The sequence below is a fragment of the Hylobates moloch genome, unplaced genomic scaffold (genome assembly GCF_009828535.3).
Source record: "Hylobates moloch isolate HMO894 unplaced genomic scaffold, HMol_V3 SCAFFOLD_12, whole genome shotgun sequence".
In the NCBI taxonomy this organism is placed as follows: Eukaryota; Metazoa; Chordata; class Mammalia; order Primates; family Hylobatidae; genus Hylobates; species Hylobates moloch.
This window is the reverse complement of record NW_026652287.1, coordinates 33,233,125-33,248,254: the sequence shown is the minus strand read 5'-3', so window position 1 is coordinate 33,248,254 and position 15,130 is coordinate 33,233,125. Positions and strand designations below refer to the sequence as shown.

The 15,130-nt window shown below is 45.3% G+C and overlaps 1 protein-coding gene and 1 pseudogene across 1 annotated transcript in view; one reads left to right on the top strand and one right to left on the bottom strand.

The window, feature by feature from the left end:
* Positions 1-14,765, top strand: part of ZNF534 (zinc finger protein 534) — a 52,374-nt gene extending 37,609 nt beyond the window's left edge. The window contains exons 2-5 of the mRNA XM_058425044.1: positions 9,088-9,214; positions 9,917-10,045; positions 12,543-13,865; positions 13,949-14,765. Coding sequence (XP_058281027.1) covers positions 9,088-9,214; positions 9,917-10,045; positions 12,543-13,865; positions 13,949-14,172 — 1,803 coding nt within the window. The 3' untranslated portion in view covers positions 14,173-14,765. The remainder of the gene's footprint in view (positions 1-9,087; positions 9,215-9,916; positions 10,046-12,542; positions 13,866-13,948) is intronic.
* On the bottom strand, positions 2,670-7,906 carry LOC116479466 (developmental pluripotency-associated 5 protein-like; annotated as a pseudogene).
* Positions 14,766-15,130: the final 365 nt, after the last annotated feature.

The following is a 15,130-nucleotide window of genomic DNA, read 5'->3' as shown; positions in this document are numbered from 1 at the left end:
ATTCTTCTCCCTCAGCCTCCCAATTAGCTGTGATTACAGGCACGTGCCGTCACTCCCGGCTAATTTTTGTATTTTTAGTAGAGATGGGGTTTCACCATGTTGGCCAGGCTGGTCTCGAGCTCCTGTCCTCAGGTGACCTGCCCGCCTTGGCCTCCCAAAGTGCTGGGATTACATGCATGAGCCACCATGCCCAGGTGACCTATATTGTTAATGGAGCAATCATACATGGTATTTTATTTTTAATATGAGCATTCATGTGTAAAGAAATATGCTAGATTATTTTTTTTTTTTTGAGACAAGGTCTTACTCTGTCACCCAGGTATAGTGCAGTGGAGCGATGTCAGCTAAGTGGAACCTCTGTCCTGCAGCCTTAAGTGACCCTCCCACCCCAGCTGCCTGAGTAGCTGAGACTGCAGGTGTGTGCCACCATGGCCGGCTAATTTTCGTGTCTTGTAGAGACGGAGTTTTGCCATGTTACCCATGCTGGTCTCAAACTCCTGAGCTCAAGCAATCCACCTGCCTTGGCCTTTCAAAGTGCTGGGATTACAGGCATGAGCTGCCATGCCTGGCCAGTGAAATATACAAGATTGCTGTATGGTGGCCGGCGCGGTGGCTCACGCCTGTAATCCCAGCACTTTGGGAGGCCGAGGCGGGTGGATCACCAGGCCAGGAGATCGCAACCATCCTGGCTAACACGGTGAAACCCCGTCTCCACTAAAAATACAAAAAATTCTCCGGGCGTGGTGGTGGGCGCCTGTAGCCCCAGCTACTCCGGAGGCTGAGGCAGGAGAATGGCGTGAGCCCGGGAGGCAGAGCTTGCAGTGAGCCGAGATGGCACCACTGCACTCCAGCCTGGGCCACAGAGTGAGACTCCGTCTCAAAAAAAAAAAAAAAAAAGATTGCTGTATGTTGATCTTATACCTTGCCACCTTTACATTTTCCTTGTTTAGAGATTTTTGTAGATTTTTTGGAATTTTCTACATAAAATTATTTCACCAGATTCGTATTGCTACCACACAGTGATTGGCTTAAAACAAGAAAAATTTACCCTTTTACAATTGTGTAGGTCACATATCTAATATGGGTCCACAGTTCTGTGATTCTTCATGAATCTCCAGGGGAGAATTTGTTTCCTTACTCTTTGTAGGTTCCAGAGGCCACTTACCTCCTTTGACTCATGGTCCACTTCCTCCATCTTTTTTCTGAGACGGAGTTTCGCTCTTGTGTCCCTGGATGGCGTGCAGTGGCGCGATTTCGGCTCACCGCAACTTCCACCTCCCTGATGCAAGCGATTCTCTTGCCTCAGCCTCCCAAGTAGCTGGGACTACAGGCACGTGCCACCACGCCGGACTAATATTTTTTTATTTTTGGTAGAGACGGGGTTTCAACGTGTTAACCAGGATGGTCTTGATCTCTTGACGTCGTAATCCGCCCGCCTCGGCCTCCCAAAGTACTGGGATTGCAGGCATGAGCCACCACACCCGGCTCCCTTCCTCTATCTTTAAAGGCGAGATAAGATCTCTTTATCCCTCTATTTTCAACACATCACCACTGTCTGTCCCTCAGGGTCTAGCTGCATCCTTCTGATATTGAACTTTGTGGTTCTATCACTTTGACCATATAATCCAGGATAATGTCTCTCTAAAGATCCTTAACTAGACCACATTTGCAAACTCCCCTTTGACATAGCCAGTAACGCAGGTTACAGGGGTGAGGATATGAGAACCTATCCGGTAACACAGGTTACAGGGATGACCTCTGCAACTATCATATTTTCTGAGAGTACACTATTTTTTTTCTCCTGTCCTCAAGCCACTCTCCTTCCTCATTGCTACCACGCAGTGATTGGCTTAAAAGAAGAAAAATCTGAATTCTTTTACAATTCTGTAGGTCACATATCTAATATGGGTCCACAGTTCTGTGATTCTTCATGAATCTACCAAAGTGCTGCTATTATAGTCCTCAGATACCACATCCAGCCTGTCACTTTTATTTCCTTTTCTTCCTTTATTTCACTGGCTGGAACTTTTCACACTGTGTGGAATAGTAGTGATAAGAGTGGACTTCCTTGCCTCATCCCCTACCCCTGGGGGAATCTTTATGTCTTTCATCAGAATGTATGATGATCCTTTATGAATTGGTGGGTGGTCTTGAGTTGAGGAAGTGTCCCATGACACTGTTTTCCATACCGACTGCAGTCTTGTTTTTCTGAAAAATAACTTTTTTTATTGGCAACCGTCAAAAGAGATATTCACAAGACTTAGAACAAGGGCAGAAACCCCTAGACAGATGGTTTTTTCTTTTCTTTTTTCTTTTCTTTCTTTCTTTTTTTTTTTTTTTTTTGAGAGAGAGTCTTGCTCTTGTTGCTCAGGCTGGAGTGCAATGGTGCAATCTTGGCTCACCGCAACCTCTGCCTCCCGGGTTCAAGCAATTCTCCTGCCTCAGCCTCCCAAGTAGCTGGGATTACAGGCATGCACCACCACACCCAGCTAATTTTTTATTTTTAGTAGACAGGGTTTCTCCATGTTGGTCAGGCTGCTCCCAAACTCCCGACCTCAGGTGATCCACCCATCTCAGCCTCCCAAAGTGCTGGATTACAGGCATGAGCCACTGCACCCGGCATTTTTTTTTTTTTTTTTTTTAATTCATCAGGCTGGAGCAGAGTTTAAACCAATGTGGAGTTACCATTCCAGCTATGGCCACAACCTGATCTCTACATCTTGGCCTTCTTTGCACTGGCTGGAAGCTGGCTCACTTCACCCAAGGGCCTAGTTCGATGGCATTCATGCTTTCCGCAAGTTTGAGCATCCCTCGCTCCTGGCGCTGGCAGTGCCACTCAGCCATGGATTGGAGCATCCACTTGGTCCGGCACTTGTACAAATAGAAGCTGTAAACGACAACCTCGGTGAGGTCTGAAGACTCCAGAGCCTTCAGCATGAACATGACCTGGCTCACCTGCTTGATGTAAGAGATTTGAGATCAGTCCGGGCCAAAGATGGCTTCCAGCAGCCGCATCTGGACCTGGAGCACCTCTGGATCTTTCAGGAAGTTTCACCCATGGTGGGATATTTCTACGTCCGGGATTGTTCCCAACTTGTAACCCTCACAACCAAAACTATGCTCCCGCGCGAGCCGGGCCTAAGCGTTCCTCAGTTTTTTTTTTTTTTTTTTGAGATGGAGTCTTGTTCTGTCGCCCAGGCTGGAGTGCAGTGGCACGATCTCGGCTCACTGCAAGCTCTGCCTCCCGGGTTCATGCCATTCTCCTGCCTCAGCCTGAGTGTCACAGTGATTCCCTGTCTTAAAAAAAAAAAAAAAAAAGTCTTAAACTGAATAATTTATACCTATTTTTAAAGTTATTGGCTTTTTTAAAAAGAAAGAGTTGGTGACCTGACTTCACACTGGCCTTAGTCCTCTATGCCCAAGGTAGTGTCCCTAGGAAAGTTTCTGGAATTGAGTACAGGGTTGACCTCACCCTCTGGAGTGAATGGGGATTGTAAATGGAAAGTATTTCTAGCCAGGCGCGGTGGCTCATGCCTGTAATCCCAGCACTTTGGGAGGCCGAGGCGGGCGGATCACGAGGTCAGGAGCTCAAGACCAAGGTGAAACTCCGTCTCTACTAAAAATACAAAAAAAATTTAGCTGGGCATGGTAGCGGGTGCCTATAGTCCCAGCTACTCCAGAGGCTGAGGCAGGAGAATGGCGTGAACCTGGGAGGCAAAGCTTGCAGTGAGCCAAGATCATGCCACTGCACTCCAGCCTGGGTGACAGAGCAAGACTCCATCTCAAAAAAAAAAAAAAAAAAAAGTATTTATTCTGTGGGGCATTGGCATGATACTGCACATTCCACTCTGGCAGTGTTTAGCATTTCACACTTTAGCTTCCATCCCCTTCACAGATAGTTCCAAAGTGTCTTAATTCCTAAAATTTGTCTTTCTGGCTGGGCACGGTGGCTCACACCTGTAATCCCAACACTCTGGGAGGCTGAGGCAGGCGGATCACCTGAGGTCAGAAGGTCAGAAGTTCAAGACCAGCCTGGCCATGGTGAAACCTCTTCTCTACTAAAAATACAAAAAATTAGCCGGGCGTGGTGGTGCGCGCCTGTAATCCCAGCTACTCGGGAGGCTGAGGCAGGAGAATCGCTTGAACCCGGGAGGCATAGGTTGCAGTGAGCCGAGATCACGTCATTGCACTTCAGCCTGGGCGACGAGCGAAACGCTCAAAAAAAAAAAAAAAAGTCTTTCTTTCGTTCTTTCTTGTCTCTCCCTTTTTCTCACACACAGGCACAGACACCTACATTTTTCTTTGTTGCGCTATTTCTCTCTAGTCTTATTTTCTTTCTTTCTTTTTTTTGAGACAGAGTCTCACTCCATCGCCAGGCTGGAGTGTAGTGGTGCGATCTCGGCTCACTGCAACCCCGCCTCTCGGGTTCAAGTGGTTCTCCTGCCTCTGCCTCCCGAGTAGCTGGGACTACAGGCGCCCGCCACCACACCCAGCTAATTTTTGTATTTTTAGTAGAGACGGGGGGTTTCACCATGTTGGCAAGGATGGTCTCTATCTGCTGACCTCGTGATTCGCCCGGCTCGGCCTCCCAAAGTGCTGGGATTACAGGCGTGAGCCACCGCACCCGGCCTTGTCTTTCTTTTCGCTTTCTTTTCACGCTCTCTTCTCTGTCTGCTTCCAGAGTAGTTGGGACTTAAAATTTATTTTAATAACAGGAATTCTCGTGGATCTAATCACCAACCGATTTTGCTCTGCCCCAGCAAGATCTGTTTCCAGACTGCTGAGCAGATCTCGCCTCCAAAGCCCTAAAACAGGATCGCTAAGTCAGACTGACAGAAGCACAGACCCCGCCCCGCGCCCGCGCTGTCCCGGCCCCGCCCTCGGCGCCCGGCCCGGCCTGTATGTTGCGCGCGCAATTTCATGCAGACCCGGAAGTCGAGATTGTGGAGTGAACGTTTCGCGCGCTTTTTCCTGTAGACCCGGCAGCGGATTGCGTGGAAAGACCGTCTAGCCGCCACCCGTGAGTTTGCCTTTGTCTAGATTAAATTTAGGCTGCCCAGTCCCTGTGTGCTTCTACACCCGCGATCTGAGGGTTCATGCAGACCTTGAAGTCCCGGCACCGCTCCATGCACTCTTAAGTAAATTCAGACGTTCTTTAGAGAGTCTGGAGGTCGCTTCCCTGCGTGTTAAAACCGCTTGGAGGCTTCTAGGCCGGGCGCGGTGGCTCACGCCTGTAATCCTGGCACTTTGCTATTTTTTTTCTTTTTTTGTAATTATTCAGTCTGTAGTTGGTTGAATCCATTGATGTGGACCCCAGAGGTACCAAGGGCTGACTTTAGACTGTATCTGCTCCTTAGTCACTTAATAGTCTTTTTTTTTTTTTTGAGACGGAGTCTTGCTCTGTCGCCCAGGCTGGAGTGCAGTGGCGCGATCTCGGCTCACTGCAAGCTCCGCCTCCCGAGTTCACGCCATTCTCCTGCCTCAGCCTCTCCGAGTCACTGGTACTACAGGCGCCCGCCACCACGCCCGGCTAATTTTTTTGTATTTTTAGTAGAGACGGGGTTTCACCGTGGTCTCGATCTCCTGACCTCGTGATCCACCCGCCTCGGCCTCCCAAAGTGCTGGAATTACAAGCGTGAGCCACCGCGCCCGGCCTTTTTTTTTTTTTTTTTTGAGACTGAGTTTTGCTCTTGTTGCCGAGGCTGGAGTGCAATGGCGTGATCTCGGCTCACTGCAGACTCCGCCTCCCGGATTCAAGCGATTCTCCTGCCTGGGCCTCCCGAGTAGCTGGGATTACAGGCATACGCCACCATGCCTCTCTAATTTTGTATTTTTAGTAGAGATGGGGTTTCACCATGTTGGCCAGGCTGGTCTCGAACTCCTGGCTTCAGGTGATCTGCCCGCCTCATCCTTCCAAAGTGCTGGGATTACAGGCATGAGCCACCGCACTTGGCCAATAGTCTTTTTGATGAGATCCACTTTTATGGTATGTCAGTGCTTTTTTTTTATGTAACCCCCTTTTTTTTTCCCCTTAACAGTGCCTTCCACGCACATGGGTATTGATGCTGACAATTTGGTTTTTTGAGTTTTTTTGAGACAGAGTCTCACTCTGTCGCCGAGGCTGGAGTGCAGTGGCACTGTGTTGGCTCACTGCAACCTCTGTCTCCTGGGTTCAAGCAATTCTCCTGCCTCAGTCTCCCGAGTAGCTGGGATTACAGGTGTCCACCACCACACCTGGCTAGTTTTTATATTTTTAGTAGAGACAGGGTTTCACCATGTTGGCCAGGCTGGTCTTGAACTCCTGACCTAGGTGATCCACCCACCTCAGGCTCCCAAAGTGCTGGGATTACAGGTGTGAGCCACCGCGCCCGGCCTTGATGCTGACAATTTGGATATGCCAGTGAGAAGCTGTAACATGGAGTCTTTAAGCGGAATTAATAGGGTTCAGTACTGATGGAGGTTTCAGGCATCCATTGGGGCTCTTGGAACATAGTACACGTCGATAAAAGGATTCTAGTACATTCTGTATCTAGAATTGAGCACTGTGATCCACAGAGGGGCTGAGGGGCCTGTACTCTGCATGAGCTTTGGTCAGGATGAGGTCTGTGCTTTTTTTTTTTTTTTTTTTTTGAGATGGAGTCTCACTCTGTCACCCAGGCTGGGGTGCAGTGTCACAATCTTGGCTCACTACAACCTCTGCTGCCAGGGTTCAAGCTATTCTCCTGCCTCAGCCTCCAGAGTAGCTGGGATTACAGGTGCCTGCCACTGCCCAGCTAAGTTTTGTATTTTTAGGAGAGACGGGTTTCACCATCTTGGCCAGGCTGGTCTTGAACTCCTGACCTCGTGATCGACCTGCCTCAGCCTCCCAAAGTGCTGAGATTACAGGCATGAGCCACCACACCTGACCTTTTGTTTTCTTTTTCTTTTTTAAGACGGAGTTTCACCCTGTCACCCAGGCTGGAGTGCAATGGCGCGATCTCGGCTCACTGCAACCTCTGCCTCCCGAGTTCAAGGGATTCTCCTGCCTCAGCTTCCTGAGTAGCGGGGATTACAGGCCCGTGTCACCACACCCAGCTAATTTTTTTGTATCTTTAGTAGAGACGAGGGTTTCACTATGTTGGCCAGGCTGGTCTCAAACTCCTGACCTCATGATCTGCCCGCCTTGGCCTCCCAAAGTGCTGGGATTATAGGTGGGAGCTACCGTACCCGGCCAAGTCTGTGCTTTTAAGGGGAGCCCAGTCCAGCCCAGCACTGCACTGCTGCAGCGTGTATGTCTCTCAGCAGGAGAGAGGAGAGAGTTTTGAGGAAGGGAGTAAAAAAACTCACTTGTTGATTTTCCTGTAGGAGATCCACAGTGGGCAGCAGAGGACTATCTTTCCAGGGGGTGAGGTCTTCCCTTTGTGTGGCTATGGCACAGGAAGTGTGTGTGTTGATTCTAAGCCCTAAACAGCAGTATTTTTGATACTAGGATTCACTTTCAAAGAGACATATTATGCAAGGAGGCAACTCAGAAGAGGAAAGAAAAGAAGTCAGGAATGGCCCTTACTCAGGCAAGGTAATATTCTCAGTGGATTGTTCTGTCTCTGTTTCTTCCTGAAATGCCAGGCATTGGAGTTGCTAATCTCTGACTGAAGCATCTTGCCTGACTCATTTCGTTGCACTTACCCATGGCTTCTTCGAGTCCCTTTCCCTTCCACTTAAGATTCCAGTTCCCTATGACCCAGTGACATGAACTTGGGAAGAGGTTCCACTGGGCATGGTCCTGGGAAGGGCCCACATGCAGACATGGATGGAGATGGGGTGTGGGCCCTGTGATGTCAGTGCTGTTGGGCAGCAGGGATTGTTCAGGGGCCACATCTGGATGCACTGTCAGCTCTCTGTAGACCAGGAATAGAGAAGCTTGCATGTGGAATTCCTTTTTTTTTTTTTGAGACAGAGTCTCACAGTGTTGCCCAGGCTGGAGTGTGGTTTTGTGATCTCGGCCATATAAATGTATATGTGTACTAGTCTATATGAGTGTTAGTATATATATGTATAAGTGTGTACATGTGATGTGTTTGCATGAGTGCACAGATGAGCAAACCTATAGTTTTTTATAAATAGCATGTCATCATTATATATATATTTTTATCAGTTGAAATTACAACTATTTATCAGGATGTTCAAATTTTTCTACACTATCATGTATGATGATATGAGGCATCATACCTGATAGTGGCTATAAGATGCAATGAGGCAATGGCTATAAAAATATTATAGTAATGTATTATGGGGATATCTATTACATATATGCATATATAATGAACTATTAGGCAATTCCATGTTTTTAATCCTTGAAGTTGTTTTAAATTTACTGAATTAGGTAATTGTCAATTTACTTTTGATGCTGATCTGTTACTTAACTGATTCTTTAGGTTTGATTCTCATGCTCAGACACCTGCGATCTGGTGCTTACTCCGCTGTTTCAGTGCTCACACCTGGGGCAAGCTAGCGTGTATGTGAAAGAGTTGTCTCGGCCGAGCACGGTGGCTCACGCTTGTAATCCTAGCACTTTGGGAGGCCGAGGCGAGCGGATCACGAGGTCAGGAGATCGAGGCCATCCTGGCTAACATGGTGAAACCCCGTCTCTACTAAAAAATACAAAACATTACCGGGCGTGGTGGCAGGCGCCTGTAGTCCCAGCTACTCAGAGAGGCTGAGGCAGGAGAATGGCGTGAACCCGGGAGGCGGAGCTTGCAGTGAGCCGAGATTGCGCCACTGCACTCCAGCCTGGGTGACGTGAGCCTCCATGCCTGGCAATAATACCTAACATTTCTATAGAGATAACCCTGGTTTAATTTTTTGTTTGTATTGCTTGTATTATCCACAAAATGAGACATCTACTTTGATTTAAAGAATGTCATCACTCCTTATGGAAAAGTATAATAAAACACAATTACAGACACATAACTAGCTCAAGAATACTTTAATGTAGATTTGTCACAGTGCTCACTTCAGTGGAGTCAGTCCTTACAACTATCTTCTCATTCTGTTTGAAGATAAGTACTCTCTGCATACCCTGTTTTTGAAATGTGGATTTCCTTTTAGGGGCAATTGTCATTCAGGGATGTGGCCATAGAATTCTCTCAGGAGGAGTGGAAATGCCTGGACCCTGGGCAGAAAGCTTTATACAAGGATGTGATGTTAGAGAACTACAGGAACCTGGTCTCTCTAGGTGAGGATAATGTCCCTCCAGAAGCCTGCCTCTGCTCTGGTATATCTTTTTGCATTTTCTCTTGTGTGTCTCTCGGGAGCCCCTGCATTGTTTGAGCTTGAAACCTGTTGACTAAGAAATGAAAAGCATTATGCCTTCTGAACTTGAAATGTCCCCTTACACCAGCCTGACCAACATGGTGAAACCCCTTCCCTACTAAAAATACAAAGATTGGTTAGGCATGGTGGTGCATGCCTGTAGTCCCAGCTACTCGGGAGGCTGAGGCATGAGAATCGCTTGAACCTGGGAGGCAGGGGCTGCAGTGAGCTGAGATCATGCCACTGCACTCAAGCCTGGGCGACGGAGTGAGACTCTGTCTCAAAAAAAAAAAAAGAAATGTCCGCTTTCTTCAGATATTCTGCTTCCTTCATGATTCATCATTGGTGGCACTAGGACTGAAGTATGTATGAAACCTTATGACAGAGTTAAAAATTATCCAGTTTCCTGTTTTCTAGCCGTGTGCTTTTGATTCAGTAGTTCTTGAAAGGGGGCTTGATGTCTACATGTTACAGTGTTCCCTCAGCATTCAGAAGGAGGCAGTCAGTGGATTAATTTGTGAAATATTATTCTTGATTAATTTGTAATCTGCTGTCTCCTCCCTAAATATAGGGCTTGGACTTTGGAGATGCCACAGCACACATTTATTCTTTCTTTTATAAATAGGAATCTGTCTTCCTGACCTGAGTGTTATCTCCATGTTGGAGCAAAAGAGAGATCCCTGGACTCTGCAGAGTGAAGTGAAAATAGCAAACAATCCAAATGGCAGGGAGTGCATCAAAGGTGTAAACACAGGTGAGAGCTCAGGTGGGCAGAGTGGATGCCCCATAATTTTTGTTTTCTGAGAAGGGTCTAACTCTGTCATCCAGGCTAGAGCGCAGTGGCAATCATAGCTCACAGCAGCCTTAAACTCCTGGACTTAAGGGATCCTTCTGGCTTGGTCTTCCAAAGTGTTGGGATTACAGGCTTGTGCCACTATACTCTGCAAAGCCACACTATTACATAGTGTTTGGGAAATTCTGCAAATGGGAGAATTCTGTGGGAAAACCAAAGTTGAAATCCTTCGAGTTGTGAACAGACATTTTTCATTTTCTTTTTTCTGTTTTGCGATAGCATCTCTCTCCTGTCGCCCAGGCTGGAGTGCAGTGGCATGATTACGGCTGGCTGCAGACTCACCTTCCAGGGCTCACATGATTCTCCCATCTCAGCCTTCTGAATAGCTGGGACTATGTGTGTACACCACCATGCCTATCTAGTTTTTTGTATTTTTAGTAGAGATGGAGTTTTGCCATATTACCCAGGCTGTTCTTGAACTCCTGACATCAAGTGATCCACCCGCCTCAGCTTCCCAAAGTGCTGGGATTACAGGCATGAGCCACTGTGCCCAGCCTTACATAATGATTTTTGAGTTCTAATTAACTTTCTCAGTTCTTCTTTATCTAGGAAAGACTAAATTATTTTTGTAGATGTTTTGCTAAATATAGTATTCTTCATTGATGTTGTTCTTATTTTTCTTCTTTTTTTTTTTTTTTTTGAGACAGTCTTGCTCTGTCACCCAGGCTGGAGTGCAGTGGCGTGATCTCGGCTCACCGTAAGCTCTGCCTCCCAGGTTCATGCCATTCTCCTGCCTCAGCCTCCCAAGTAGCTGGGACTACAGGCTCCCACCACAATGCCCAGCTAATTTTTTTTGTATTTTTAGTAGAGACGGGTTTCACCATGTTAGCCAGGATGGTCTTGATCTCCTGACCTCATGATCCACCTGCCTCGGCCTCCCAAAGTTCTGGGATTACAGGCATGAGTCACCACGCCCGGCCTTTATTTTTCTTTAAGCACTTTCAGTATCAACTTCACTGCCTTCTACCCTGAAGATACCTGCTGGAAAAATACACATAGACCTATACAGTTTCCTATTATATGTCAAGTCTCTTTTTTTGTTGATGCTATCAAACTTTGTCTCTGTCTCTCCTTGGCTTTTGATAATTTCCTTATATTATGTCCCTGTGTGAATGTCTTTGGGTTAATTTTAGTAATGGTGAAGCTTCTTGAATTTGTATATTCAGTTCTTTCTTCAGATGTGTGCTGTTTTAACATTATTTCTTCTGTTGTGGCTTCTCATCCTTTGTCATCTTCTTACGAATCTCCAATAGTTTGTAAATTGTTCCACCTTATAATCTCTCAAAAATGTATTAGGGTTTGTAAGGTTTTCTTTATCATGTTTTCTTTGTGGTCTTTGGAACTGATGCTTTTGAATAACTTACCTTTCAGTTTGCTCATTGTTTTCCATTCCTTTTGCTGTCTGCTGTTAAACCCCCTAATGGATTTTTACATCAGTTACTGTATTTCAGCTCCAGAATTTCTGTTCTCTTGTTTTTAATGATTTCCCCTGTGTTTGTTATCCTCATTCTTTTCACATACTGTTTTTCTGATTTTATTTAGTTTTCTATTTCTGTTATCTTTTAGTTTGGTGTCTGGAGTTTTATTTATTTATCTATTTATTTGTTATTCTTTTAGCCATATTCTCTCATCTTTTCATAGGCCTTGTGTGGTTGTTTTTGGTTTAGGTTTGGTAAAACAACCACTTTTTTCAGTTATTTTTTATAATGCACAGTGGGAGACCTTACTTGTTGTAAGGGTGCGGGAACACTCCATTCTTTTCTGGGATATATCTTTCCTGACTTTGTGAAAGTACTATTACAAATATCTACACTGTTGCTCTTAAATATCTTATTTTCCTTAAGAGGCTTATCCCTGCTTCTGTGTATTTGTCAGCTTATAATCTCTCTCAAGCTCTCCCTTAATTCCCCTGACTCCTGCAGATTCCAGATGCTTCAGTACATCACCTCACTCCCTCGTGTTTTCTGCATTACCAACATGTTATACAAAGTATGCTGATACTGGCCAGGCACAGTGGCTCACACCTGTATTCCCAGCACTTTGGGAGGCTGAGGCAGGTGGATCACGAGGTCAGGAGTTTGAGACTAGCCTGTCCAACATAGTGAAACCCCATCTCTACTAAAAATACAAAAAGTTAGCCGGGTGTGGTGGCAGTCACCTGTAATCCCAGCTACTCGGGAGGGAGAATTGCTTAAACCCAGGAGGCAGAGGTAGTAGTGAGCTGCAGTCATGCCACTGCACTCCAGCCTGGGTGACAGTGTGAGACTCCATCTCAATAAAAACAAAGTATGCTGATACTTTCAATGTCTGAGTGAGGTGATGCAGAATTTTGTTTTCTGTCAGACTTTAAACATGCCAGAATCAGGGATTAAGTTCCAAAATTTTCTTGCTTTTCTAGAGAAGAGTTCTAAATTGGGAAGCAATGCAGGAAACAAGTCACTTAAAAGTCAACATGGATTAACTCTTCAGTTACATCTGACTGAATGGCAGCCATTTCAAGCTGTAAGGAATATTTATGGATGTAAGCATGTTGAAAAATCTATCAGTGACAATTCTTCAGTTTCACCAGTTCAAATAAGTTTTTCCAATGTCAAAACCCATATTTTTAATAACTACAGAAATGATTTTCTTTTTTCTACATTACTCCCACAAGAACAGAAAGTGCACATTAGGGAAAAGCCTTATGGATGTAATGAGCTTGGGAAAGTCTTCAGAGTGTCTTCAAGCCTTACTAACCATCAAGTAATCCACATTGCAGATAAAACTTACAAATGTAGTGAGTGTGGCAAGATCTTTAGCAGCAATTCAAACTTTGCACAACATCAACGAATCCATACTGGAGAGAAGTCTTACAAATATAATGAATGTGGCATAGTCTTCAATCAGAATTCACACCTTGCACAACATCAGAAAATTCATACTGGAGAGAAACCTTACAATAATAATGAATGTGAGAAAGTCTTTAGTCACCATGCCTACCTTGTACAACATAGGAAAATTCATACTAGAGAGAAGCCTTACAAATGTAGTGAATGTGGCAAAGCATTTAGTGTGTGTTCCAGTCTTACTGCTCATCTTGTAATCCATACTGGAGAGAAACCTCATGATTTTAAGGAATGTGGCAAGGTCTTCAGGCACAAGTCTTCCCTAACCACTCATCAGACAGTTCATACTGGAGAGAGACCATACAAATGTAATGAATGTGGCAAGGGCTTTAGTCGAATTGCACTCCTTGCAAGGCATCAGAAAGTTCATACTGGAGAGAAACCTTACAAATGTAATGAGTGTGGCAAGGTCTTTATTGGCAATTCACGCCTTGCACGACATAGGAAAATTCATACTGGGGGGAGGCGTTACAAATGTAATGAATGTGGCAAAACATTTAGATCATGTTCAGATCTCAGTGCCCATCTTCTAATCCATACTGGAGAGAAACCTTATAAATGTGTAGACTGTGGCAAGGTCTTCAGGCACAAGTCTTCCCTAACCTATCACTGTAGAATTCATACTGGAGAGAAGCCTTACAAATGTAATGAATGTGGCAAGGTCTTCAGTCAGAATTCAAACCTTCAACGACATAGGAAAATTCATACTGGAGAGAAGCTTTACAAATGTAATGAATGTGACAAGGTCTTCCGTCAGAATTCACACCTTGCACAACATAGGCATATTCATACTGGAGAGAAGCCTTACAGTTGTAATGAATGTGGCAAGGTCTTCAGTCGGAATTCACACCTTGCGCGACATAGGAATATTCATACTGGAGAAGACCTTACAGTTATGAATGAATGGCAAGTTGTTGAGAGTCGAATTCACACCTTGCGCGACATAGGAAAATTCATACTGAAGAGAAACTTTACAAATGTAATGAATGTAGCAAGGTCTTCGGTCGGAATTCACGCCTTGCACAACATAGGAATATTCATACTGGAGTGAAGCCTTACAGTTGTAATGAGTGTGGCAAGGTCTTTAGTAAAAATTCCATCCTAGTAAAACATTGGAGAATTCATACCAGAGAGAAACCTTAAAAATTTAGTGAAGCTGGCAGGGTGCGGTGGCTCATGCCTGTAATCCCAGGACTTTGGCAGTCCAAGGTGGGTGGATCATGAGGTCAGGAGATTGAGACCATCCTGGCTAACACGGTGAAACCCCATCTCTACTAAAAATACAAAAAAAAAAAAAAAAAATTAGCCGGGCGTGGTGGCAGGCACCTGTAGTCCCAGCTACTCGGGAGGCTGAGGCAGGAGAATGGCATGAACCTGGGAGGCAGAGCCTCCAGTGAGCCAAGTGAGCCACTGCACTCCAGCCTAGGTGACAGAGCAAAACTCCATCTCAAAAAAAAAAAAAAAAAGTGAAGCTGCCAAGCGTGGTGGCGCATGCCTTTAATCCCGGTACTTTGGGAGGCCAAGGTGGCCAGATCACCTGAGGTTGGAAGTTCGAGACCAGCCTGACCAACATGGAGAAACCCCGTCTCTACTAAAAATACAAAATTAGCTGACAGAGGTGGCAGGCACCTGTGATCCCAGCTACTCAGGAGGCTGAGGCAGGAGAATTGCTTGAACCTGGGAGGCGGAGGTTGTGGTGAGCCGAGATTGCAACATTGCACTCCAGCTTGGGCAAGAGGAGCAAAACTCTTTCTTTAAAAAAAAAAAAAATGGCAAAAATTCATATGAAAAATCCCCCTCTACCCATCATTAACATACTGAAGGAAACATACAAAATAAAAAACAATTCCCTAATCTCTCATCAAGAGAATTCACACTGGTAATTGACCTTAAACATGTAACAAGTGTGGCAAGGTCTTCACTTAAAATATACACCTTGTAAACTCAGAATCCATACTGGAGAGAAACCTTACAAATGAATGACAGTGTCTTCAAATAAAATGCACATCTGGCACAACATGGGAAAATTCATACTGTAGAGATACCTTTTAAATGTAACAAATGTGGCAAAGTCAAAGTCACAGTTCACACCTTGCACATC